Source organism: Acanthopagrus latus, chromosome 9 (assembly GCF_904848185.1).
Source record: "Acanthopagrus latus isolate v.2019 chromosome 9, fAcaLat1.1, whole genome shotgun sequence".
Lineage (NCBI taxonomy): Eukaryota > Metazoa > Chordata > Actinopteri > Spariformes > Sparidae > Acanthopagrus > Acanthopagrus latus.
The window spans coordinates 3,182,609-3,209,047 of NC_051047.1; the positions used below are offsets into that span (position 1 = coordinate 3,182,609).

The window sequence follows — 26,439 nt, forward strand, 5'->3', positions numbered from 1 at the left end:
TAGGCAGGCAATACCAGATTTATATGCCCAGTCCACATCCAGTGAGTCAGACTATAAGGCTTACAGTTCCTTTAATAGGTTTTGTGGTTTGAGGCCACATAGAAAGACACTGTTCCATCTATTGGTGAGGGACCTTAATGTCCCAAATCATTTGTTGGATGGCAGCAGGTCAAGCAAGGCGTGTCCCTGATAATTTTACTAGTCTTCTTTCGCAATTGACTGTCATAGATAGTGTCCAGGTTTGGGAGCTCCATCCTGAAGATGCACTGTGCCGGCTTCACCACATCCTGCAGGTCTTTTTGCTTGCCGTCTGTGCAGCGGTCATACCACACAATATGCACTTAGTCAGGATGCCCTGATATTGCTCTCGCAGTGATTGAGCACTGAGTATTAGGCTAGATCCAGTTGAGTTTCAGTTGCCAAAGTCTAATTTGCCTATGCCTAATTGGTCTCTCTCTCTCTGATTTGCAAATCGCAGAGGCTGTGGATTGGGTCTGATCCACGTTTAACCACATGTCAGTCGTTTTCCAAATTCATGACATCTTCCTAGTGTGAAAGTCATGCTCAACAATCAGAAGGACTGTGCTCCTCATGTGCCAATCATGCCCACCAATCAGACGTGGCTCAAGGCAACTGCGTTTCCACCTACTAACAACAATACGTGAAACCAAAGTAAAACTTTAGATTTGTGGACCTTGGATGAGTTAGTAACAAAGAAAGGCTGCTCTTCCATTTCATTCCATTCTTATGTTCCACGCAAATTGAAAAAAAAAATGAAATACTTGTTGGCAGAAATGTATATCCTTAAACTGTCGTCTTTTCATTTGAATATAGATCAGTTAATATTTTGATGGTGTATCAATCTGGTATTACTCCATCACATGTTTCAAATCTATTACACAGTGAATATTGAACTAAAGCTTGACTTGACTTAAAGCAATCGCAATCATAACATTGAGTCAGAATATTTGCAGTGCGATTTTTTCCTGAACTGTTCAGCCCTACATTATACCAGTCCCGACTGGTGGGTGATCCTGATGTCCTTGTCAGACAGATCCATCTACTCATAAGTAGTCTGTGCTATGATGTAGCGCGCCATTCAAAATAAGTACCTCTCAAGAAGGGCTGCCTGGTAAAACACAAGCTATTCTGAGAAATAGAATCATGCAAGTAAGCTTAAGTTCAAATTCATACCATTTGTTTCAGTGTCTCACTAAGAGATATTGGGACTCCAGTATTCACGAACAAGGTTATTATAAGCGACCACCAACACTCAAAAGTCAAATTAAGGTGAGGGGTAAAGACCAGCTTGCAACTGCACAAATGTCCTGGATGGAGACCTCTTTAAATTGAGCCCGGGATGCTGCCAGGTCACAAGCAGAAAGCACTTGCAGGTGCACCATGCCCATGCTTGCAAACTCTGGCATGTACAGTATAGGCTAGAGCAATCCAGTGAGAGAACCATTGCTTCATAATAGCCTTGCCCATTAGGGGATTAGTTCATGATACAAAAAGTTAGTCAGTTTTACAAGACTCCTCAGTGTCGATGTAAATAGAATAGGAAAGGCATTGACTGACCCAGCTTAAATGATCTATGGAGCATAATGTATGGTGCATGGTGCAAGTGTGTTTGATGTATGTCCAGCTCCCTTTTGCTAATTGAATGGTGGATAATCTGAGTGCAAAGTAAGGCACATAGCACAAAAGTGTAGCTGACTAGTTGTTTTACCTTAAAATCTATTGTCATGCAGCAATAGCAGCCAATTTGTCAATCAAATCGTGTAGTTCCATGTGTGGGTGAAACATTGACCTTGAGACAGCATGTCTCCATCCACTGCCATTGACCAAAGTTGATAAATGTCCACCAGCCAAGCCATTGCTTGCCTGTGCAGAGCTGTCAGGATCAGTGTGTGGCGGTGCCAAGGGAGGAAATATGTATAGGAGGATGGGTGGCGAAACGCACCCATGTTGAGTGGCATGTCTGGATCGTGCATTGAGAACAACAGCATACACTGTGCATTTTCCCTTGATGCAAATATGTCTACCACAGCTCGGCCATAGGGCATCAACATGTGTCCTACAATAGCTGGGTGCAGAGTCCTGTATAACAGTGTGCCCCTGGATTGCAGATCTGCCCCCAGTTTCAAAGCCTCAGCTACGTGTGTGTTGTGCGCTTTGTCAGAGACAAAAGACGCCTGCTGTGCCACAGTATCAGTCTGCATGCCAGCGCATGTAACTGATGAGAATGCAAACCCCCTGATAGTCAATGTATAGGTCGCCATTGCTGTAATGCCCATTCTCATCAGAATCTGATGCCCACTGAGAAATGGGAGAAAGTGCTTCTTCTGTGCCTCACACCCCTATTGCAAATGTCTGTAGCTGCAGTAATTAACAGGGTTAAAGGCAGTTTGGTGATCATGTCACCAATGATACTCCCTAATTTTACATTGTACAGTGCAGACTGTGCTGCCAGTGTCTCCAACCAGTTTCTTCTGAAACGCTCAGGTGAATGTACCTTACTATCTCTGTTTACTGAGAGTGATAACCCCAGGCTACATCAGTGTGAGTGTCATGCTGTACTGCAGCACAGTGTAACTCCGCATTGTGAAATTAATGTAACCCAGGTCCCATGTAGTTAGAGAAAAACTAGAGTGGTTAATATGATGAGACTTGGCCTGGGCTCGTTGTAGGAAAATACAACTATTTTATATGCAGCTTTAATCATGTCTGTTACTTTAATAATGACCACCACAACTGTACTTTAAATACCTTTAAAAACCCTTTCAGGTATTTATTTATACAAAATGAAATAACATGTAAATGGGAAAATATTTCCTTAATGAGATATGAGATGACAAATTTACAGCTTCTTAAAATTGTTACTTCTCTTTTATGTTTCAAAACAAAACTGCTTTTGCTGTCTACACTTGAAAAATAAACAGGTACTCTTCTTAACTCCTCTGGGGCACCCCGCCATCTATGTCAGCTGACATGCTAACCCGGTAGACAGTGTGTTAGTTTGAGTTCTGAACTTGCTAAACTTTAAAACTTTAAGAAAAACTTATTGTGAATGGCAGGCATTACCACCAGAATCGAAACGTAGCGACAACTAGCGCCTGGTGACAGGGAGAGTTAAGGATTATAGAGGTGTTTAGATGACGCTGTGTCATGGCACAAGCTACTCAAAGGAAGGTGCTGGGTCTGGCTGACAAGGACGTCATGATCACCTGCCAATCATGATTACCTTAATGATATGAATGCTTCAGAGGTATACGCAGAGAGGCATGTCCCATCGTGAGATATTGAAAAGAATGCTATGGAGGAGAACTACATGTAGTGATCATGATTACGGGGATCAATCGCTTATATATTATATATGCATATTTATATTATAATGCAAATGCTGTTCAATTTATTGACTAAAGTCTTGTCAAGAGGAATGATAATGCCTGGTCAAGTAAACAAGAGAGTGGGCTGCATGTAAAACCAAAGGCCTGCCATATGGCCACCATGCACCAAAAAGCCTGGATACAAAAAAAGTGTGCCTAAACCCCAGCAGTCCAGTAAATTGTGGTAATCACCCAAATTCAAACTTTAATTTCCTGTTGGCTGAGATGAGCCTGAACTCATCTGAGTTCTGGTCGTGTGGCCATGATGTCAGAGTGTACCTGCCATTCCATGCCACGTATTCATGTTTTTTTTTTCCCCACCCTAACATGATGCTGAGGGATGCATCTTCTCTGCAGCAATTTTTAAATGGGAACACTCAGAAGTTCAAATGTAACTCCGATTTACCTGGTCCACTGTCTTTTACCTTGCTGGATGAGCAGCAGATATAGATATATGCAGAGATACGTCTCTCCTGATCCCTGATTGTTCCCACCTGTGTTACCCCTCCTCACGTGTTATATAGTCCTCATCTTCCCTTGTCTTGTTGCCAGAGTATTTCATCCTTGTGTGTACTTCCAGCCCATGACCACAGTCTTGATTCATGCCAAGAGATCCCAAGTTTGTATTCTTGATTCCTTTGTTTCCTCTCTAAGAAGAGTGATTTTTGGTTGTAATATTTTCAGCTCAGATTGAATCTTAGGTTTTGTTAGTCGTGTTTTCCTCCTTTTGGAGTGTTTTTTGTTTCATAGTTAAGTCAGCTCAGTTGTAGCGAAGTTTGATTTTATAGCGTAAGCTTTTCCTCCTTTGGAGCGATTTTTATTGATAAATTTTCATAGTCTTTCCTCGATAGAGTAGTGTAGTTTTCTTTTTATTTTCCTCCTCCTTCCTCCTGTTTTTTGGTTGTATTTGGGGTTTGCCCTGTATTTTGTTTTTGCCTTGTGATTTTGTTTTTGTCTGTTTGCCTGCTCTAGATAACGTAGAATTCCATAGCCTATTTATTTGTCACTGTTTCTTAAAGAGCGGGTTCTGTAATATCAGAATAAAAGCTCGTTTGAACTGTTCTTGCTCTGCATCTGAGTCCTCCTTTCAGTCCAGGCCTGACAGTTTCAGCCTGCAGGTTAATTGTATAGGTAACCTTAACAAGCATAAGTTGGACACTACATTTTGTTAGTATTTCTAAGAAATGTTAGATTCAGATTGGTATGCCCATCTGTTGTTGCCTGTTGGGCTTGAGTTTGTCTTGAGTATGCAGTCCCTTTGAAGTTATTCTGGAGAATATTGTGGACAGTTCTTGTTTTGGACTGTTGCAATTATAATATACATATATTTGCATAAAGCAGGCATATTTGTCCACTCCCATGTTGGTAAGACTATTAAAAACCTGAAAAATATCCCTCAAGGTACATTCAGAATGGATTAAAAATGGCCGATTAATTTGCTATTAATTGTGAGTTAACTAGTGACAATCATTTTGATTAATTGTAACTAAATATTTTTATCGATTGAAAACCCTAGTAATTATCTTTCAAATGAAAGGGGCAATATGTAGTTTTGGAGAAGAAATTCAAAATCAGAATTTTTATATTTATGATATTAGCAAGGTAATAATTCAAACTCAGAAATGTATATTATTTTCCATAGGTGAATAAAGAAGCTGTTCTCAGAGGAAAATTAGGTCCCAGAGCGCAATTTGAAGGTAGAAAGGTGGTGGAGTCCGCCACATATAAACAAAGTGAAACAGTATAAGCTGTGTTTGTTTATTCAATCTTGAAAACAAAGAAAGTTTGTTTATTTAGTTTCTAATGTAACCCTCCCCAAAAACTACATAGTGCATCTTTAAAACTTTAATGTTTGCGATTTGTTAGAATCTGCATTTCTAAAAGATTATACAAAACAAAATAAACAGTACGATGCCAGAATTTAGAAAGTCATATTATTTATTGAGTTGAATTGTACAATTAGCACATGTCCATGATGCGCCTCATGCTCATGAACCTGGTGCCACTCATGCCCATCTCCCTGAAGCTCCTGTACTCTCCGGGTCTCACGTACATCATCCTGCCTCTGTACTGGGGCTGCTCGTACATCAGCCAGTGGCCGTCCATCACGTTGCAGGACTGGCAGTCAGACATACGGTAGCGGTCCATGATATTGTCGCAGTCGTCCATCAGCTCATGCATCTGACCACCGAAGTTCTCCCTCTCGTAGATCCTCATCCTGAACTGGCCTCTGTGCTGTATTAGAGAGAAAAGAAAAACAATGTTGTGTTTCCTGAGTTAAAAAAAGGGTATTATTACCACAAATTGACTTTTTTTAAGAGTGTTTTATACTTACCATGGGGATCATACGGCAAGATCTGATACCACTCATTCCCATCATGTTCATGTAGTCAGCGTACTCGCCCCTCCTCATGAAATACTGGTTTCCCATGTAGTTGGAGCGGTCGTAGACCATGAAGCAGCCGCTCTCCACCCTGCAGGACTGGCACCTGCTCAGGTAGGAGGACATGTCAGAGCAGTCGCTCATGCACTCATAGGAGCGACCCTGGAAGTTCCTCTCCTCGTAGAAGATGATCTGAAAAAAATGATACAAAAAAATGTAATTAAAGAAATTACACTATCCTCTCACATATTTTTAGACTAATTAATTATTCAAACATTTTGACTGTGTCCTACCTTGCCCATGTTGATGGTGGTGGTTTCGCAGAACTCTCAGAGAACTGATTTGAACTGATACTGTGCTTGTCTGAACAAGATGCATTTATACCTGATCAAACAAAGCCTGTGTGGCCCTCTATTGTTCAAAGTCCTGACCCAGCAACCTACTATAGAAGCCTATACAGTTTTTAGTTGCTTACCCGTATACCAATAGGGTCACAACCTCTAAACAGAATTTTCTTTTATGTTAGTCAAAAATCAAGAATGGTCAAAAAATGGTTTCTGGAAGCTGCACAATATACAACTATTAATCATATGAATACGCTAGTAAAAAGCCACAGCTATATTACAGCTTGATCTTACTTTTTTATTGACCTAAAACAATAGCAGCCAGTGAGCTTACATTTGAGCAAAGCTAAATATTCATTGAACAAAGGGCTTTTCAAACAAGACCACAATGGTATTGCAAAAGTGACCCCTGAAGTGTGGTAGTATCCACCATCAACTCATACTACACACTACTTTTGAGATGATGTTAGTCATGGAATTAAAACAACAACAAAAAACAAATACAAACCATTTATATGGAGTGTCATGGTTATACTTACAGGTTTAAGATTATTAGAGGATTTTTTTTTGCATTTTAAAACATAATATTTAACATGTCATGCCCTTCACACGACATTAAAAGAATATCATGAGCACTATAAAATAATTTTACAGATTTCAAAATGGAAAATATTGGATGTTTTAATTTTTTATGCCTCTAGTCACAGTAAAGCCTGAAACACACCGGGCCATCAGTTGGCCATCTGAAGCGTTTGGGGAGACTCGGACAAGTTCGGGAACAAATCTGTTCAGCAAACAGCAAATCTGTGTGGACAGCGTCTGCTCCGATTCAACATGCGAAATCTGAGAACGTTGGCTGTTGGCCATCTGATTGGTTGTGTGCTAGCTGTATGACCATTCTGATTGGCGGTGTGCTAGTGAATCAGCGCGGTGTGTGGAAGGGGCGGAATGCTTGTTTTTCCATGCACTCTGTTCCATCATTTCCTGTTTTCATGTTTTGGATTACTGGCACGAGACTAGCACCACCTAATCGTGTGCAAGCACAGAACATACCCACTACTGTGTAATTGGCAGCCTTCAACGTGGTGTGTTTCAATGCAACTTTTTGCCGAACGGGTCAGCCGAGAGGCAACGGAGTGGTTGGGTAAAGGCAGTCGGCTGTTGGTTTGAGTCCGGGCGGTGTGGGGGCCTTAACATCTCTGAATCAAACATCCATGTCCAATGCACCCTTTATGTATTACATAAATGCAGTAGATTTAACAATCCAAACTGGAATTATACTTCTAACCGGTGCACATTGGCAACTGTGTTTGTAAGTCAGTCAAAAAGATAACATGGCAGTGTCTTTATTCATAGCCTTAGTTAGTTTGCTTCGCCCAGATGTAACATGTGTTGCTATATTTTTTCTTTCAACTCTGTCTCAAGCCTGCTTCCTGACAGCAGTCGAACACTCCACTCAGTTTGTTTGATTTGCACGCCTGCACAATGTGTAGATGGGATTTGGTAGATGTGTGCACCCTACAGATTCCACCCTCTGTATGTAGGTCCACAGAGAAGTTTTTGGATATCATAAGGGAAGCACAATAAAGCTTTTGTTTTGGTGATGATATCAGAGCTGAGCTCACATTATTACTATAGCCACATGACGAATGACTGTTTCTATACCCCTCCACTGTAGACGGTTTCATTTAACTGAATAGCAAGCCACAAATTCCATTAGCACTGTAGTGTGTCTTACCTAAAAAAGGCGAAATGAAATGAGATTCATTAACAAATCCATTTTCCTCCTGCTGCTAATTGTATCTTCAATCAATACTCACACTAATTGTTGAGCGATTTGTGTATCATTAATTTTTGGCTTATTTTCTGCTTTTTATTTATTGAATCATCTTTTTCAAAGTAAAACAAACATTAACACAAGTTATGCAGTTCATTTTTTTAGTGAGTTTATTCTTGAGCTAGATTTGTTTAGTAGGATTATTATGATACATTATTATTCATATACACTATAATGGCCCTTTAAGGTGACCTTTATCCTCTCCCCAAACAAACTGTTTAGGCTCCCGTCTCTTTAAGGATCACCTCATAGAAGACCACTTTCTTCTAGTTGGCCAGAAGAGAGCTTTGAGAGTTTTTTTTAAAGCTATATGTACATTTGTTTTCTAATTATATGAAACATAATGAACTTGAACTTTATACAAAACTACTGGTCAAATTATTCCAAGCAAAATGTATCCCTATTTTTGTTTCAGAAGCCAAAAGTTAAGGGTCAAGGAGAACAAGTATAAAGCAGTTAGATAAATGAGAAGAAATAACTATGCATTTGTTCAACAAATCACATATAGATGTAAACCAACGAATTTGACCAAGACACTTAATGATTGTAAGCAAACAACAAATGCGATTATTTAGAACTGTATTTAAATTTGCAGTCTGTCCAGTGTCTGGAAATAATGTATACTGTAGTGTGTGCATCATAGACAATCATCTCATTTGTAATCTGTGTGGGAATTATATTGTTTAACCAAATATAATGAAAAGATTGGTTGAAAAGAAGGCAATGTAGTTTATCTTGTCTGAGCATGAATGTAAGTGAAATGGGTGTGAGCAAAGAGTTCAATGTTTCACAAGCTTTTAAAACAAGTCTTTTAACTGTCACCATCATATAAACTTAAGCCTACAGTATAGCCTTTGCGAATGCACCTTTCAGGCTGCTTTCAGTCCGAGTTGGATTTACGCTTGTATGCAAATCAAGGATGCAAACTCATTTTTCTTTGAGAGTTGACTCATTCACAAATCTAACATTACTAAAACCAAATCATACCATATAGTCATTGAAACACCATCAAACTATTCGCCATGTTTGACTTTGTAGAAATTGTCATATTTATTTTCTATTATGCAGTTCTTCTCCCACTGCATTGAAGTCCACTCATCCCATGCCCATGCCCACCCATGAGATGCCCATCTCATCCCTGGTGACATCTGCTCCCGTGCAGTCCAGGCCTCAGAACAACCAGCGCAAGAAAAAGTCAAAATAGAAGAGTGAGTTTCTTTAATTAGTCGATTTTATTGAAAAATTTAGTTGCAGGAATCCCTGATACGCCTCATGCTCATGAACCTGCTGCCACTCATGCCCATGTCCCTGAAGCTCCTGTACTCTCCGGGCCTCAGGTACATCATCCTGCCTCTGAATTGGGGCTGCTCGTACATCAGCCAGTGGCCGTCCATCACGTTGCAGGACATGCAGTCAGACATACGGTAGCGGTCCATGATGTTGTCGCAGTCGTCCATCAGCTCGTAACTCTGACCACCGAAGTTCTCCCTCTCGTAGATCTTCATCCTGTAGGATCCCCTGTGCTGTAAAGAAAAGAAAAAAAAACAACAGAAAGGATCAGATGATGGTTCAAAGATATCTGTAGTAAACTTTGTTTAAAGACTGAATATCGGCTGTACCATGGGGATCATACGGCAAGACCTGATGCAGTCTGACATTCCCATCATGCTCATGTAGTCAGCGTACTCGCCCCTCCTCATGAAATACTGGTTTCCCATGTAGTTGGAGCGGTCGTAGACCATGAAGCAGCCGCTCTCCACCCTGCAGGAGTGGCACCTGCTCAGGTAGGAGGTCAGCTCAGGGCAGTCGCTGCTGGTCTCATAGTGGCGACCCTGGAAGTTCCTGTCCTCGTAGAAGATGATCTGAAAACACAACAATGCAATAGTATCATTTACAGTGAACTCATTTTGAATGAATATGTCATGTCATGTCATTGTCCGTAACCGCTTATCCCTATTTTGAATGAATATCTGATGCAAATTAATTCATTATGAATTCAAAGTTGAACTTGATTTATTTGTTTATCTATTTATCTATTCATTTATTTATGTTTTGTTTCTGGGTGGATCATTCCCACTACCTACCTTGCCCATGGTCATGGTTGGTTGGTTGTTCCTCAGGACTGAGCTGTGGCTGCTGTGTGTTTCTGTCAGTGGTAACCGTTACTTTTATACCTGCTCAATGTGAAAAAAGTATGTAGGGCTTCTATTGTGCAAATCCCTGACCCAGCAACATGCCATAGAAGCCTACTGAGCAGTCAGGGCACTAAAGGGTTATTATCCAGCACTATACCACTGTAGTTGAAACGCATGTACTGTATACAGGCAGTATTGTTGTCCGACATAAAGAAAATAAAGAGAAGCTTCCAATATGATAACCCTCTGTATCCTCCACAGTGTGATGGATATTTCACTGACTAGAAATATTTTAGTATTAGCATCCATTTATATGAAAATATAAGGAAAAGAATCAGCTGTTGGATGTTACATCATCCTCTGGCTAATGAAGTAACTTCAACAATATGTATAGATACATGCAAATTCCAAGATGAATGCAGCCCTGTCACAGTGGATATCTATATAAATTATATATGAAACATATGATAGATGCGAAAAAAAAGATAAACCATATATTAGTTGTTTTACAAGGGAATATGGATAATAGCGTTTTTTGTATTTCTTAGCTTTTGAGTTTTATTAGTCTTTGTATTTTACCAACTTCAAACCTGATAATAATAATAATAATAAAAATAATAATAATAATAATAATAATAATAATAATAATAATAATAATAATAATAATAATAATAATAATAATAACATCTGCAACAACAATAATAGTAATGATAATGATCATGTAATAATAATGAAAATAATAATCATATTAATAATTGTTATTATTATTTATTTTGACCAGTGCAGTTAGCTAAAAGCAAATTAGGCCACCATTTGGGATTACAGAATGTGGATATGATGTATGGGTGCTTGTATGAACCACTTGCCCACTTGTTCATTTCTTTTCTTTTCGTTTTTTTTTTATTTTTTTTTTTTTTAAAAATAACATAATAATTTTTTTTTAAAAAAAACAAAAAAAACATGAGTTGCTATCTATTCCTTTCAAATAAAGATTTAGGCCAACTTCAATTATGTATGGCATCAGTGTAGCTTTGAGCTGTAATTATAACTCAAATATTGATATTGGGAGGTTATTGAGAGATGTTATTGGCACTCATGCCTTGGACTGGGTTTTTAACTTGGAAATTGGATAGAAATAAAGTAATTCTATATGTTTGTATTGTATGTGCCATTAGTCCATGTGTACAAAGGTCATGACACAAAGGAAAATTATGTCACCTAATTTGTACTTTTCCTCCCTTTTGAAATTGGCAGTTCCTTTTCATGTTGCCTACAAAATGAAGCTCCAAAACCCATCAGTAGTCACAGTCTAAAGAGAAGCTACTGTTTATTATTCTTTATTTGGATCCTCATCAATAACTACACACACAACCCTTTAATTCTGTACTTGCCCTGAATGTGCCTTCTTCAGTGTCACAGTAAAGCTTATTGATATAATCAGATTGCTGCTATCAACTTTTTTTTTTTTAATTCTGAAAACTCAGCGTCGTCTTATTAAGTGAATTAACCTCCTCAGCACTAGTGTGAGTAAAAGATGAAAATATAGGTTGACAACATAATTACCTTTCTTGCTAGATAGCGTTCTCTAGTGGCAATTTTTTTACGGTACCAAAGTACGAAATCAGACGATGTAGTGTAAGAACCAAAGTTTGCATAGGGAGGAGGTCAGGGTCAGACGGATGGGTAAAACAAGCACAGGACTTTCTCCCAGTAGGCCGCTATTTGTCTGAAAGCAATATCAACATTTGGTAATTTTAAGTAACTAACATAGTTAAATTACAGTAAATGAATAAAAAAATAGGTTCATATTGTACAGTATTTTACTGTAGATTGAAGTTTGTGGTTGAAAAGGATGAATGATTGCAACAACAGAAAAAAAGTTTCAACATACAAATGAGTTGAATCACTTTAATGTTAATACCTTTTCATAGGTTTTTATAGGTTGAATAAACCAAATGATACTCATAAATTGGACTATATGTATGGATACATACAAAACACTTGGTACGTATTGTTAGTATGTACACATGTTACATAAGAAGTATATAGTAAGTTATTTTAAGTCAAACCACAATGTTTTCCTTAACCTAACTGAGTAATTTTTGCCCCTTAACCAAACATATCTCTTTTCTTGCCAAAAGCTAACTGAACTCCGGGTCAAGGTGGAGGGTGGGAGGTAGGGGTCACTTGCAAATCGACTTATTCATTCATTTTGGTATGAGGATGTGTATAAAAGACCGCAGTACCAAAAAGTGCACAGACTGCGTCCTCACTCGTGTTTTTGCAGACTTAGAGGACATTTTATAATTTCAGTATTTAGTATGTATCTATAATAGTCCAATTCATGAATATCAGTTTGGTTCATTCAACCTATTTTTTTTTTCCTTTTTTTTTTTTTTTTTTTTCCGTGACTGGCATCACAGGAGCCAAGTGGAATGCTCATAAGAGGCTATTAGAGCACAGCATAGGATAACTAGTCCACATGCTTATCTATGTCTCAAAAATATTATGGCCATTCAGAGAGTGCAAATACTTTGTGATTAACAGTACAAATTACCACTCTCCCATTCTTTCTTAACTGTAGTGACTCAGTGAGCTAAGAAGCTAAGAAGCACAATACTAGAGTCTTTTAGCCTTTTTCTGCTTTGATACTTCAGTAATGTGTCCTGTGAAATGGGCCAGAGATTGTTTCTGGACTAAGACGTTCATACTTACATTAGCATATCTTATTTGAGACAGTTTTGCAGTATTGCTGTAATTTCAGGAAAATCATTCACAATCTCAGGGATACCAGTTTCATCCACCTTCATTTATTTTAATGTCAAGTGCATCATATATGACATGACACCTTTCATATGTAGAGAAAGTCTTGATCTGGCTTTGGGACACAGGCATCAAAATAGCAGCATTCACTACGGTCCAAACTGTCCTTTGACAAACTGAAACAGATGGATGCTGATAATTCATTGTACATTTTTTTCTCTCCATAATTTTGTGACTGCATCGGAAGTTTCCTCCTGGCTCACTGATTGATGATCTGAAGCTCAAAAGGAACGATGAATAGATAAATTCTTTATTAATGTTTATAAATTTTCAAGTCTAGAGCCTAACAGGAGTCCATGATACGACGGATGGATCCAATCCTCATGTCCATGGGACCCATTCCCATATCTCTCATGCTCCTGTACTCTCCGGGCCTCAGGTACATCATCCTGCCTCTGTAATGGGGCTGCTCGTACATCAGCCAGTGGCCGTCCATCACGTTAGCAGACTGGCAGTCAGACATACGATAACGATCTTGGACGTTGTCGCAGTCGTCCATCAGCTCATGCATCTGACCTCCAAAGTTCTCCTTTTCGTAGATCCTCATCTTGAATGGACCCCTGTGCTGTAAAATGACATGAAAAATCAGCGGATTACATAAGCAATGCTGGCTTCTTCTGTGCTGAGCTTGAGACGTTGTGATTAATGAATGTGTTTGTATTTTCAACTGTACAATCATGTGTCAACACTAAACTTCATACCATGGGGATCATGCGACAGGAACGAATGCAGTCACTCATGCTCATTCCCATCAGGCGCTGGTTGTCGGGGTACTCTCCCCTCCTCGCCAGCATCTGGTGGCCCATGTAATTTGGACGTTCATAAACCATGAAGCAGCCGCTCTCCACCCTGCAAGAGTTGCAGCGGCTCAGGTAGGAGGTCAGCTCAGCGCAGTCGCTGCTCGTCTCATAGGAGCGACCCTGGAAGTTCTTGTCTTCGTAGAAAATGATCTGAAAGTAAATAAAGCATGTAAAAGAAATAAATCTGTCTTAACAAATAGCACATGATTTGAAATACTGTTTAGAGATATATGTTTATATATTTATATGTATTTTTGAACCCAATTACAAAATGAAAATGGTCTCTTACTCTGCCCATTTTGATGTTCAGTCCTGTCCCTGATTGCACTGATGGCTGCCTAGCCAAACTCTGTCACTTTTATACCCATCACGATAGCTAAATGATCTATGGAGCCATTGTTTTAAAAATCTTACTCAGCAGCATAGCATTCAGGGCTATAATGTTTGTTAAATCAGTGTGTAAACGGTTATTATTCCAGACTGTATGCATCTGGTGCAGTGCCAAGTGCTCTCCTATGGGGTACAGGTGGGTGACAGCATCATACGTATCAGCTGGGACTCTTTGTGCTGTCAGTGTTATGTCTGTGGTGACAAGCACTTTGTTACACTCATATCGTCAGTCCACCATCTGAATACATGCTCTTATGTTTTGATGTCATATGCTGGCCTTCATGTCACTGTAGAGAGTGTAACTGACAACTGACAAAATAATATTTTCTTTTCTTTTATACTTTTCAGTATAAAATAAGAGGCTGGATGACAACAAACTAGCAAAAGCAAAACCCCTGGTTTAACACTTGAACCCATTTTTTTGGTGGAATACATTGTTAATCAGTGGACAAAACCATTGAAACTGGCTCCACTTTGAGAAGCTACAACAGTGAAATAATACTTGCTTATTAACGCATCAGTTTTGATCATCCAATACTTATGTATGATAGTGCGGCACACGATAATGTGAAATAGTGTAACACCTAATAGGGCAGGTTTTATATTTTATGTAGTATTGTATTTACCTCAGCTGTGAAGCACCTTGTAACTTTACATTTACTTCTGATAATTTGAGAGAAGAAGTTTTTGCTAATCGTACTTCATCATGCTTCACTTAATTTTGAAACCATTCTTATGTAAAGGATCAGAATACTTTCTTGAACACTGTTTTGTTACTGTTTTTGAAATGATACACTAGTAAATTATGGACTTTTGTTAAGCACACAATATGTTTTATCGGTCAACATTGAAAGTAATATTCTCAAAGAACCAGCACGTATTACAAATGTTCCAATATATTGATATTGAAAACTCATCAAATTAATATTGTGATTTTTTTGAAGGTAGGGGCCTTAAAGGAAATATATTATAAAAGGAGTTTGTAACACTTGATAATAACCCTCTGTTAATACACACCTATAGTTTATTCAAATGTAGATAACAGTGAAAACAATGAATGAATGAATGTTTTTATATGAAGCTGCAACTGATGTTTGTAACACTTTGTGCATGTTTAGTAAATAATGTGTAGCTCATTATTTGAATGGCCTTCTTAAAATTGCTACTGATGGTTTCAAACCTTTACAATTGTTGAATAAATGGTTTAAAGCATTTAATTGTTTCATCGTTAACAGTGAAATAGCAATTAACTAGCATTTGATTAACTATAACTGTACGTTTTTTAAATGATGGCTGTTATAAAGAGTTACAGAGGAGTTGAAGCAGAGGCTGAGTAGTCCTGGCTTTTCTTTCGTAATATGGGTCCATCTTAAAAAACGCTTGTCACACGTGTCCTGACCACTGAAGTCTGACTCCTGACCCTTGATGTCCTGATGACATCATTAGGGATAATTTTCTCACATGCCACAACAGTGGTCTGTGCTACAGAACACAGCACAGACCTCTTTGATCAGACTAAGTAGTAAACGTGATTGTTTAAATTTGGTTGAGGTTCCCTTTAAGAATAACACTTTTTCTTTTTTTTTCTTTTGTTGTCGAGAAACATCTTAGCATCAGAGAAGTGTCGCTCCACAGTTTAGTATAGAAATCTGCTGTGTGTACAAAATGTACTCTGTGTCTATTAAACTCCTCCTACTAAACTATGTATGTGGTGAAATGAGCCGAAAATTCCTCTGTGTTTGGAAATGTTAGCTGACTCAACATGATGTTCTTCCAGTTATTACAGAGGATACAATAACTGCACCTGTCAAAAGGTGTAGGGTCATCTTTTAGCTTCATGATTGCAGAGGAAGATGATGCAGATCCACAGCAAGAATATTTTCATCCAGTGAAACGGTTATAGGATGTCAACATGTAGTCTGTATACAACCTCATTTTGCATTATCTGTATATAACTACATCATATGCCTTTCCTTTATTTACCTATTTATACCTCTTAGCGTCTTCTATTAGATATAACATAACGTGACAACAATGTGATGTTTGATTCCTCTTTTATTTGATTTGACAACACATTTCTTTCATGCTGCTTTAACAGGAATCCACTATACGCCTGGCAGAGCTGAGCCTCATGCCACTGTATCCCATATCTCTCATGCTCCTGTACTCTCCGGGCCTCAGGTACATCATCCTGCCTCTGAAGTGGGGCTGCTCGTACATCAGCCAGTGGCCGTCCATCACGTTGCAGGACTGGCAGTCGGACATTCGGTAGCGGTCCTGGATGTTGTCGCAGTCCTCCATCAGCTCGTGACTCTGGCCCTGGAAGTTCTCTCTCTCAAACATCCTCATCCTGTAGGAGCCTCTGTGCTGTTGGTGAAGGCACAAAAAAAAACAAGTCAGCATAGGACTCTAAGAATTGAGATGGCAATTTTGTTGCTGTTAACACTGTTAAAATTACAGTGTGCAGTTCTTCTTGTAATAGTATTTACAGCCTTTCTCAATAGATACTCACTGTCAAACTTGCATTTTTACAGCACAGCAGAAAATAAGTCAAGTACAACAGAAAAGAGATTTGACTATTTTGAATCGATATTAGACATATTATTAGACATATTAGACACTGAAGTTACCCAGATGTGGGTTCCTATTTATAATCATGTTTATCTTTTCAAAGTTTTTGCATACCGGGGGAATTAAACGGCAGGATCGGATAGAGTCACTCATGCCGAAAGAATTGTAGTCAGAGTACTCTCCTCTTCTCAGGAAGTACTGGTTCCCCATGTAGTTGGGACGGTCGTAGACCATGAAGCAGCCGCTCTCCACCCTGCAGGAAGCACACCTGCTCAGGTAGGAGGACATGTCGGAGCAGTCGCTCATGCACTCATAGGAGCGACCCTGGAAGTTCCTGTCCTCGTAGAAGATGATCTGTAGAACATAAAAATAAAAACAGTACATTTTGAACACATTAATTTGTTCATTTTAAAATAGACTTATAAACTTGGATTCCCTCTGTATTTTTACACTCTTTCCCATTGAGTTTCTCCTCTACAGGAAAGCACTTGTCTGGCCTGCTCTCTACATACCTTGCCCATGTTTGATGATCTGTGTTTGTGGGAATCTGTCCAAAAACCTGTGGCTGCCAGGCGGCTTTTATACTTTATACGCGCTGTAACAGGGTTTTGTTATTCAAATTATCTAGAAGCTGATGAATAAGCAGCTCTGCGATCGCTGTTAATTTCATTTGTGCCATCATGATCCAGAACAAAGGCAGGGGAAATGGATGGAAGACACAAGGCAGGAGAGGAGGGAGAAGAACTGAGCTGCAGTTTTGACTTTTCTCAGACTGAGGAAAATTAGAGCAACAAGGAAAAGCTTAATTTGACCACAATTTGAATGGCCTGAGTTTTGTCATACTTTGCTTGAATGTGTTACCATTCAGACCATGGATTTCTTAAGAACCGGGATCACATATTTAAAATGGCTATCTGCCATTTGTTACATTTACTCCATATGTTCATTGCTTTATGTATCTGATATTCTCACTCTCAAATCATCTGGATGCCAAGAGTAATAATTTTTCATATTAGTGATATGTGAATTTGTTTATTTGAATGCCATTAGGGCATGAACCACAGAGATCAGTGTTGTGCTAAATGTCCTGTTACACTAAGGTCTACAACTTTCACCATGATGCCCTGGTTTGATACTGGAAATCTGTTTCACTCTGTACTTTAAATTATCTAGAAAGCAAAAATGTCACTATGTGTATCTAAATTATGAAATTAAACATTTTGAGTGCTTGCAAAGTTTGAAACAGCGTCCACAGACTGGTGTGACTAAACTGATTTTGACTGGATGTGTGGTAGGGCTGATACGTCTGTTACTCCTATCAGTATCGTTATAACAGGCTGTTTTCACCTGTGACATTTTGACTGTCACAGTAGGAAAGTCACAGTCATTATAATTAATAGCAAAAACAATGGCCCTTTCTATTCAAGTATCCCTGTAAGTCATGACAGTGCCACAGTGAGGCAGCATGAACAATACCAGGACCCAGAATCATTAACTTCTTACTGTGACGTGTCAAAGTGTTTTCAGTGAAGGGCTTTCATTTCTTTGCACATTATGTATGGGTTCATTTGAACAGGCTTTAGCTTTCAGTTTAAAAGTCTAGTTTGAGGGATCTGACATGAGAGTCAGTGTCAGTCTTTGGTTGAGGCAGTAGTGATGTTGGGCTGTGTGTTGCACCACCAGCCTTGTTGTCATCTTGACACTGATCTCCATAGGGCTGTTAATATAGCACAATACTAAGATCAGCATTGTGTTGTATGAAAATCACTGTGCTCTATCAAAACCCTTTGTCATGTGTCTTACTGTAAAACCTTCCTTTTGAGATTAAGTTACAGAACTGGACCCACACCAGTCACAGTTAACTGGATCTAATTAAAGGATTTTTTCCAAACAGACTTTTCTCAGTGCAGACTTTTAGACACGACAAACACAAGTGTTTGTAATAAGATTAATCGTGGCTGCCATGATTGTTATTGAAGTTATTAGTTCCAGGTGTATTTTCCTGCCTATCTTCTGTGAGTGAATCTCCGAGGGTGTGGCACAGCAGCTTGGACTTTCATTATGTTCAGTATGATTCCTTATTCCATTAAGATCCTAGGGCTCCAACAGAGATGGAAGAGCTAAAAAGACAATTTAAGTTCAGTAATACAAACTTGGTTGTTTAAGTTCTATCTATAATATTTTGACTAAAAGGTCTACTGCATAACAGAACAACGGTGCATTGGTATCAAGAACAAAATGTTTGGTTATTGAATGTTCAAGGACCCAAGGTTCCAACCATTGGCTGTGTTGCCCCTCACCAGCGTGAGGATATTCTTTAATCTCATCTTGAATAATACCACAATGAAGACAAGTCACCATATAATTTCCTCTAGCTCAAATGTAGTTGCTGATGGAGACAACAAATATCCTTCAGTGGATCTGAAGCCAGTGAAAACAATACACAAGATTATCAATAAGTATGGCTGTTGGCTTTTATAGGTTTTATATGTCAGTTTTGGCAATTCTTTGATATGAGGCCATCACATGTGGACAAAGGGAAATCAAACTTGACCAAACCATTTTGCTGATATGCAAATCAGGCTAATTTATATGACAATAGCTTTCCCTCGTCTGCACATTCTGCATTTCGATATAAACCTCAACACAGCTGCAGCTGGGTGGGAGGCAAGCAATATCAGTAACAATGGGGAAGGTAAGGAGCAAATGCCATTTTCCAAAGGGTTTCGAGATTGTTCAGGCAGTGGATCTAGTGCATGTGAACTGTCTCTATCTAGTTTGTTGTTATTTAAATGACAACAGGGCTCAATAATTTGTTGTTTTTGTATTTGTTACAAAGTAGAGAAGATATTTTACCAGAATGTGCCCCTGTTTTCTTCCATCCAGATTGTTTTCTTCGAGGATAAGAACTTCCAAGGCCGAAGCTATGAGTGCAGCGCTGACTGCGCTGACCTGCGTGCTTTCTTCTGCCGCTGCAACTCCATTAAGGTGGAAAGTGGCTGCTGGGTGCTATATGAGCGTCCCAATTTCACTGGCTACCAGTACATCCTGAGCCCCGGGGACTACCCTGATCACCAAAAGTGGAATGGATTCAATGATAGCATCAAGTCATGTCGCTCTATCAAAAATGTAAGCTCAATCGATGCTTATTAGAATAACCAAAAGATAAAGTATTGAAAGTCATCCTTTAGTAAAGGTTGTCTCATTTGCTTCATTATGCCATTGAGATTGCACCAGTTTCAATCAAACTGGGATTGATTACATCAAGCAATAGATTAAGACAAACATTATGAAGTACCATGTGGGTAGTGCTTTAATCAGGGACACAATATTCTTTGTTTTATATTTGTGGGTTAATTTTTGCAGGAGAGTGCCCAGCTCCTGTGAAATACCACAGAGTGCACCAACCAAGCAGTAATCAGTCAAAGGCCAACAGACAAAAAGGAGAGATAAAAGGCTCATGATTTGGCAGGAGGATGCACATCAGTTATTGAAGGAAGCTAGGAAAACTGCCAGCAAACCCATTTGTAGATGTCAACTCAAAGGAAATGAGGGCGCAAACATAAGTTGAATGCTAAATGATTTCGATAGTAAAAACTAATAAAAACACAATTTAATTTTTTCAACTTTAATCTCAAACTCTTTCAAGGTATACGGAAAGTCCTGGAAGATCAGATTCTACGACAAGCAGGATTTCGGAGGACAAGCGGCAGAGTGTTTTGAGGATTGCCCATCGGTTTACAACGCCCTCAAGTTCCATGAGTTCCACTCCTGTGTGGTGATGGATGGTGCATGGGTCCTCTACGAGCAGCCCAACTACCAAGGACACCAGTACTTCCTGGAACGTGGCGAGTACCCCAACTATACAGACTGGGGCGCCACCTCCCCTGCTGTGGGGTCTTTCCGCATGATCAAAGAGCTCTAGAACAGCAGCCATGCAGCGTTGTGCATTCTCTAAAAGAGTCATTTAATGCTAAGGCCACCAAAGTTCTTGAATCTAAAGAAAATCTATCTTCAGAACTCTGTTGAAATTATTTCAAAAAGTTCAGAGCTACAGGGTCCTAATTCCAGTGAAGATCCAGAATGTTGAGGTAGTTCCTCAACTCCTCAGGAAGTTCAGAGTTTCAGAAGGTTAAGATTCGAGAAAGGCTTTATCCTCCGCCTGCTTTTTCCATTTGAACGTCTGTCTCCCCAGAACCCTGTGCTGCACGCAAATGAATAAAGGTCTTCCTTAATGAAAACAGTGCTGTCTGTATTGTTTTCAGTGAGTTACCTGACACCTCAGTGACTTACAGTTCTGTCCTCTAGTGTCTAACCAAGGCAAGTCAAGGTTATTTATTTCACAATATTGAGTCACAGGGCAATTCAAAGTGCTTTAGAGTGGCATACATTAAAAACAAGATGTTACATCTCAAGAACGACGGGTGTGAGATCTTGCCAAGCATTAGCAGACACTGGTCTTCTATAACAAGTCACAAAACTATGTGACAAATGCAACTAATAACTATACACATTCAACACTAACTTACTGCCAGGTAGTGAGCCACGAAGATGTCTACATCTGATCTGAAATATAGGAAGACTTCACAATGTTGTTATTTCAGACCAAAAATCATGTTTAAACCTTTAAGTCAACTTGTATACATCTTATGTCTAAACAAAGACCTGCATATTGCTGGTATACTGCAATGATTGTGCAAGACACATACAAAAAATGTTGCAGCAACATTAAAGAAATAAATTCAGGTTGTGCCAAATGCTAAATAATTTACAAAAAATATGTCTACAGAATTTCTTTTAAAGTTAACTTCTTTTCTAGAGAGCATTTGAGGTTTTTTTTTTTTATACTTCCAAGTTCAATACAATCCAAACTAAATGATAAAACTTAGTCTAATTCTAAACTTTGTATTTTGTCCTTTGATCACTTTGTGTTACCATTGTCATCAATTTAAATAAAACTGCTTACAAAACACATGTTTACTGCAGTTCAGATCAGTTGAGAGTGAGCAGTGAGTGAGGATAAGATACTTGGCAAGGCTGATCAACCATTGTGTGTGTGTGTGTAAAGGCAATTCAGTGAGTAAGAACAATAAGCAGTGATAACAGTTTAATACACAGCTTACTGTGCATTTGGTCATATTGTCTCTGCCATGTATAAAAAGTACTGTCTTTTAAGAGCCAAACATAAGGTTTGATTTAACAATTTTCTAAATATGTCCTCATAGGAGAGCTATTTTATTAATGAAAATATTAATATGTACAACACAGCTGCAGATAAAACCTTTATTTTGAGTCTATAATCCGTTTACCCTCCCGTCTTTCCAGATTATCTGCTATGAGGAAAAAGACTTCCAGGGAAAGTCATATGAATGCACTGGCCATGCAGATGACCTGCAATGTTTCATAAGCAGATGCAACTCTTTCAAGGTAGAACGTGGCCGGTGGGTTCTGTATGAGTTTAAGAGCTATACGGGCCGCCAGATGCTCCTTGGTCCATCCGTGTTCAAAGACTTTGGGTTAGGTTTCAATTTCCGGTTTGAATCCTGCAAAGTCGTCAAAAACATAAGTCATCCATCAAAAAGGAACAAGAAAACACACACACTGTATTCCTGATGATGCATCAAACTGAACATGTTGATTTGGTTGCAGACCAAAGGACCGTACAAGCAGAAGTTGTTTGCCTATGCAGGTTTTCAAGGAAAGTCTATGGAGTTGACAGAAGACATGATATCCACCCAAGAGAAGTGGCCCAGCCAGAAGGTAATGTCCTGCAAGGTCCTCGAGGGCTCCTGGATTTTCTTTGAGGAACCCAACTACAGTGGGTGCTACTATGTGCTGGATAGAGGGGATTACCAATACTCCCCTGACTGGGGATCGCAGGGATCAACTGTGGGCTCCATCAGGAGAATCATGGAGCTGTGAAAGTTAATCAGCTGAAGTTTATTCAATAAATTCCTTTAATGCTAATGTTTACTCATGCCTGTGTGAAGTCTAATTCAACCATTGAACCATATGATGTGAAGAGAAATGAATGATAAAATGCAACTAATTATTTATTTTGACAGTACATGCAGAGTACAGAATATCATACTTACTTCATGCACGGTTAATACTTACCTGAACATAGCATGATGACTGGCTTTCAAGTACTAGTAAGAAAATATAGAATTAGTTTGCAGTTCATTGGGCACAACTGAGCTAAAAATATTAGTCTGATTAGTACAACATTACAATTATTTCCTGTATCCAAGTCATGATGTTCATCTTTTGTTGAAACTCTTTCAGTATTTGTAACTGCAGAACTGCAGGCATACCCTGAGGAACGTTTCAGACATTTGAAGATTTCAGATTTCTGCCTCAACACAAACAATAAACCACTTGGCATCGCTGCTTTGCTTTTCTTCATTCATTCATGTTCAGCCTAAGATGGGAAAAATTGCTCATAAATGGCTTAATAAAGATTTGTTCTAGGATTACAGTTAAAACCCTGCCCAAAGTGGAGCCAAACTTGGCATCTTAACAATAAAAAAGTTGTTTGCTTTTGGCCCTTGGTATCAGCTTTACTCCTCGAAGAGAAAAAGATTTCTGCCACAGCCAGAGCACTGCTGAGACTTGTGCATAGGGCTGCAATTCAGGATTATCTTTATTGTTCACAAATCTGACAGCTATTCTCTCAAGTAATTGATTAATCCTCTGACCCAAAAATCATAGCACCAAAAATAACACATTCCAATTTCATCTCTACTTTAACTTTCATCAGCTAGGGCAGCTTCTAGTCATTGCAGTAATGAGTCATGCAGTTTGGTGGCTGTAAACACGTTCAGCTGTTGATATGAATATAGAACAGAATAAGCCTTTATCCACCAGGTCTTTCACAACTCGTCTGACAGCAGTCAGCTGACTGTGTGCTCTGGCGTGGATGTGGCCAGCGGGTGGAGTGTGACAGTCTGAATACACCTGTAGCCTGCACCACAGACTGTACCTCAGCACTATGTGGCCACAAGCCAACTTCACCACATCAGCCTCAGTACCAGCTGCAGAGGAGACAGTTTAATCGGATCAATAAATTGCTTCTGGAATCAGGCTTTGACAGATCCAAAGGTCAGCCGTCGCAATAGTGAGTAAACACTGTATAAAGCCAAGCATTTTTAAAACAATTGCAGCATCAGCTATTGTGCATATATAAACGCTGAGGCAATTAAAATGACAATGATGGCCCTGGCAGTGCATTTCACTGTGCCCACATACACTGCCTATATAAATCTGGAGCAGGCCTGAGGGCAATATTGTCTATGTGAAAGGTGGGATTAACAAACAGTAATCAAAAGTTAGTGTGAGGCCCAAACATGGACCATGTGGGAAAGGTAGGCACACAAGCTATGCTTGTGACCAACATGTCTGCAATATTTGGTTTGTTAGGAGAGGTCTTAACTCCGGCGACACTTGGAATGGAATGATAAGTTTACTCTCTACCTCGACCGAGCAGCGTTAAAGATATTCTTTTGATTTTTACTCTACTCTAAATCCAATTTACATGTTAATGTTAGCTGTGTTGCTCTTTTATGCATGTTTGCATGTAAGATTACTGTTTTTAGCGAGCAATAAGATTCATTTTGGATGCCATACTTTACTTGTCTGTGCTCAGAGGTGGGGTAGATAAAAAACAATACGCTATATTAGTTGAGTGCATCAACTGAACACCCACTGTCCTCTTCCAGATCGTGTTCTATGAAGACAAAAACTTCCAAGGTCGCTATTATGAGTGTCAAAGTGACTGTCCCGAGCTCAACACCCACTTCAGCCGCTGCAACTCTATTCGCGTGGAGAGCGGGACCTGGGTGCTGTATGAGAGGCCCAACTACATGGGCTATCAGTACATATTGACCCGGGGGGAGTATCCTGATTACCAGCGCTGGATGGGCTACAACGACAGCATCAGGTCCTGCAGGATCATACGAAACGTGAGTTCCTTCAGAAAACATGTGAGAAGCCTTAAGGGATAGCATGTAAGATTTACTGGAATGAACCAATATGTTGATGAATCCAACTATAAATAACTCTGGTATCCATTTTGTCAGTGTCTCACTATTTTCAGATTCACAATAGTTTGGTCTTTCCAACTTCATTAGAGTGTTGAACATTGATATTTCAAGCCCGTCTCCTGGAAATTCACATGTGCTACAAATTTGCAACCGCAATTCACATACAACATTTTTGAAGTTTTTGTGCTTATCTTCAGGCAACACTTGCTTCAGGTTAGGTAAATACAGTGATGGAATGTAATTATGTACATTCACTAAAATAATGTAAATAAGTATTGTGGTACTTGTACTTTACTTGATCATTTCCATTTTCTGCTGCTTTACAGTTCCACTTCACAAAATGTTGAAGGCAAATATTGTACTTTTTACTCAACTACTTTTATTCAGTAACTTCAGGTAGTACTTTGCAGATTGCATGCTGCTTCAGGGCAGTATTTTAGGAGTTATAGTCAAAAACTATTTGGGATGGATGACTTTCACTTTCACCAAAGACATATTTTGACACAATATTTAAAATTTTACTCAAAGAATGATTTTTAGGCACTTTTTACAACACATGTATACACAATTTCTTATTTTCTTGGTGAAATGTGTCTGTGACTTTATTAACATTTAAATGAAACCGATAACTTCCCTTAATCTTAACCAAAGTGTTACTGCTAGCTAGACTTAACCACACATGACTCAGGATGTAAACCCCAGTAAATGGAATTCAGGTCATTCTTTGGAAACTGTGATATATTCAGTGGCAGCCAAAGTGCCTAGTTCAAAGTAAATAAACCCAAACTTAATATATGTACAGTGTTATGTTACGTTACGTTTTTTTGTCTCTCACACGAGCAACTCTGCATTCATTTACCATGATGTCAACATGGTATAAAACCCTTCTCTTTCTACTGTGAGTCCAACTATCTACCCCACCACCTGCCACATGCAACGTGAGGGAGGTGGCTCAAAATATTAAGCGTTAAATCAAAATAGAAACATAGAAATTCAGAACCTTATCAGTTTTCAGTTGCAACAGAAAAAAAAAAATCCACAAATTACCAAACATATATACGAAGCACATTGTATTGTATTATATTTTCTCAGGTGTTTGTTCTCTTAGCTGCTAGGTCTCTCCTTGTGCAGGGATTAACAGACCTCCTGCTCCTTGTCTTGCAGCCTTCTAGCGTGTCCAGGGTTCGTGTGTACGAGCGTCCTGACTTTGGCGGTCAGATGTTGGAGTGCACCGAAGATCTGAGCAACCTGCCCGACCGCTGGAGCCTCCGAGAGGTTCACTCTGCCCAGGTGCCGGAGGGCGCCTGGGTCTTCTACGAGCTCCCCAACTACCGTGGGCGCCAGTACCTGCTGGAGAGAGGAGAGTACCGTCGCTTCACAGAGTGGGCAGCCGTCAACCCCAGTGTGGGCTCTTTCCGCCGCGTTCCCAGCTATTAGACTGTCTCTCTTTTAGTTCATGTTTGACTGTTGTTTGGAAATTTAATAAAAAAGGATTGTGCTCAGTGTGCTCATCCGGGTTCTGTTTTGTGGATTCAAAGAAATTCTGATTTATTCAACATAAAGTCTGAAGCTCTCCCAGTTCGATAACTTTCAATAGACTGAACACTCACATATCCAACACTGAAGCCTTTTGGCTTTTGTAAAGCCACAAAGTAAATTGCAAAAATCAGACACAGACACAGCTATGTTGCAGACTGAGACCTGCTGTTTTCTGGGTACAGGTTT

The 26,439-nt window shown here is 39.2% G+C and overlaps 7 protein-coding genes across 7 annotated transcripts; 3 read left to right on the forward strand and 4 right to left on the reverse strand.

The window, feature by feature from the left end:
* Positions 1–5,348: 5,348 nt before the first annotated feature.
* On the reverse strand, positions 5,349–6,182 carry LOC119025770 (gamma-crystallin M3-like). Its single transcript, XM_037109697.1, has 3 exons — positions 6,066–6,182; positions 5,725–5,964; positions 5,349–5,624 (listed from the first exon to the last, which is right to left on the reverse strand). Exons 1-3 carry the CDS (start codon positions 6,072–6,074, stop codon positions 5,349–5,351), a joined length of 525 nt encoding a protein of 174 aa, XP_036965592.1. The 5' UTR covers positions 6,075–6,182.
* A 3,015-nt stretch (positions 6,183–9,197) lies between these two features.
* LOC119025786 (gamma-crystallin M3-like) lies at positions 9,198–10,201 on the reverse strand. Its single transcript, XM_037109720.1, has 3 exons — positions 10,038–10,201; positions 9,573–9,815; positions 9,198–9,476 (listed from the first exon to the last, which is right to left on the reverse strand). Exons 1-3 carry the CDS (start codon positions 10,050–10,052, stop codon positions 9,198–9,200), a joined length of 537 nt encoding a protein of 178 aa, XP_036965615.1. The 5' UTR covers positions 10,053–10,201.
* Positions 10,202–13,194: 2,993 nt separating this feature from the next.
* On the reverse strand, positions 13,195–14,021 carry LOC119026203 (gamma-crystallin M3-like). The gene is made up of 3 exons (XM_037110386.1): positions 14,001–14,021; positions 13,613–13,861; positions 13,195–13,476 (listed from the first exon to the last, which is right to left on the reverse strand). The coding sequence occupies exons 1-3, from the start codon at positions 14,007–14,009 to the stop codon at positions 13,195–13,197; spliced, it is 540 nt and encodes a 179-aa protein (XP_036966281.1). The 5' UTR covers positions 14,010–14,021.
* Positions 14,022–16,192: 2,171 nt separating this feature from the next.
* LOC119026202 (gamma-crystallin M3-like) lies at positions 16,193–17,428 on the reverse strand. Its single transcript, XM_037110384.1, has 3 exons — positions 17,185–17,428; positions 16,787–17,026; positions 16,193–16,468 (listed from the first exon to the last, which is right to left on the reverse strand). Exons 1-3 carry the CDS (start codon positions 17,191–17,193, stop codon positions 16,193–16,195), a joined length of 525 nt encoding a protein of 174 aa, XP_036966279.1. The 5' UTR covers positions 17,194–17,428.
* Positions 17,429–19,317: 1,889 nt separating this feature from the next.
* LOC119026201 (gamma-crystallin M2-like) lies at positions 19,318–20,739 on the forward strand. The gene is made up of 3 exons (XM_037110383.1): positions 19,318–19,367; positions 19,559–19,801; positions 20,322–20,739. The coding sequence occupies exons 1-3, from the start codon at positions 19,359–19,361 to the stop codon at positions 20,595–20,597; spliced, it is 528 nt and encodes a 175-aa protein (XP_036966278.1). The 5' UTR covers positions 19,318–19,358; the 3' UTR covers positions 20,598–20,739.
* A 1,083-nt stretch (positions 20,740–21,822) lies between these two features.
* LOC119025883 (gamma-crystallin 2-like) lies at positions 21,823–22,594 on the forward strand. Its single transcript, XM_037109897.1, has 3 exons — positions 21,823–21,861; positions 21,998–22,234; positions 22,322–22,594. Exons 1-3 carry the CDS (start codon positions 21,823–21,825, stop codon positions 22,592–22,594), a joined length of 549 nt encoding a protein of 182 aa, XP_036965792.1.
* A 1,317-nt stretch (positions 22,595–23,911) lies between these two features.
* LOC119026200 (gamma-crystallin M2-like) lies at positions 23,912–26,151 on the forward strand. Its single transcript, XM_037110382.1, has 3 exons — positions 23,912–24,036; positions 24,391–24,633; positions 25,879–26,151. Exons 1-3 carry the CDS (start codon positions 24,019–24,021, stop codon positions 26,149–26,151), a joined length of 534 nt encoding a protein of 177 aa, XP_036966277.1. The 5' UTR covers positions 23,912–24,018.
* Positions 26,152–26,439: the final 288 nt, after the last annotated feature.

What these genes read in the sequence shown, in the direction of transcription:
- LOC119026203 (XM_037110386.1), bottom strand. An exon ending in CCTGTCGCATGATCCCCATG is followed by an intron (nt 13,477 to 13,612) that starts GTATGAAGTTTA and finishes GTCATTTTACAG; the next exon opens with CACAGGGGTCCATTCAAGAT.
- LOC119026202 (XM_037110384.1), bottom strand. An exon ending in CCTGCCGTTTAATTCCCCCG is followed by an intron (nt 16,469 to 16,786) that starts GTATGCAAAAAC and finishes CTTCACCAACAG; the next exon opens with CACAGAGGCTCCTACAGGAT.
- LOC119025786 (XM_037109720.1), bottom strand. An exon ending in CTTGCCGTATGATCCCCATG is followed by an intron (nt 9,477 to 9,572) that starts GTACAGCCGATA and finishes TTTTCTTTACAG; the next exon opens with CACAGGGGATCCTACAGGAT.
- LOC119026201 (XM_037110383.1), top strand. An exon ending in CATGTCGCTCTATCAAAAAT is followed by an intron (nt 19,802 to 20,321) that starts GTAAGCTCAATC and finishes AACTCTTTCAAG; the next exon opens with GTATACGGAAAGTCCTGGAA.
- LOC119025883 (XM_037109897.1), top strand. Translation starts at nt 21,823, where the DNA reads ATGTATAAAAAGTACTGTCTTTTAAGAGCCAAACATAAG. An exon ending in TTTTAAGAGCCAAACATAAG is followed by an intron (nt 21,862 to 21,997) that starts GTTTGATTTAAC and finishes CCGTCTTTCCAG; the next exon opens with ATTATCTGCTATGAGGAAAA. An exon ending in CCTGCAAAGTCGTCAAAAAC is followed by an intron (nt 22,235 to 22,321) that starts ATAAGTCATCCA and finishes ATTTGGTTGCAG; the next exon opens with ACCAAAGGACCGTACAAGCA.
- LOC119025770 (XM_037109697.1), bottom strand. An exon ending in CTTGCCGTATGATCCCCATG is followed by an intron (nt 5,625 to 5,724) that starts GTAAGTATAAAA and finishes TCTCTAATACAG; the next exon opens with CACAGAGGCCAGTTCAGGAT.
- LOC119026200 (XM_037110382.1), top strand. An exon ending in CCTGCAGGATCATACGAAAC is followed by an intron (nt 24,634 to 25,878) that starts GTGAGTTCCTTC and finishes CTTGTCTTGCAG; the next exon opens with CCTTCTAGCGTGTCCAGGGT.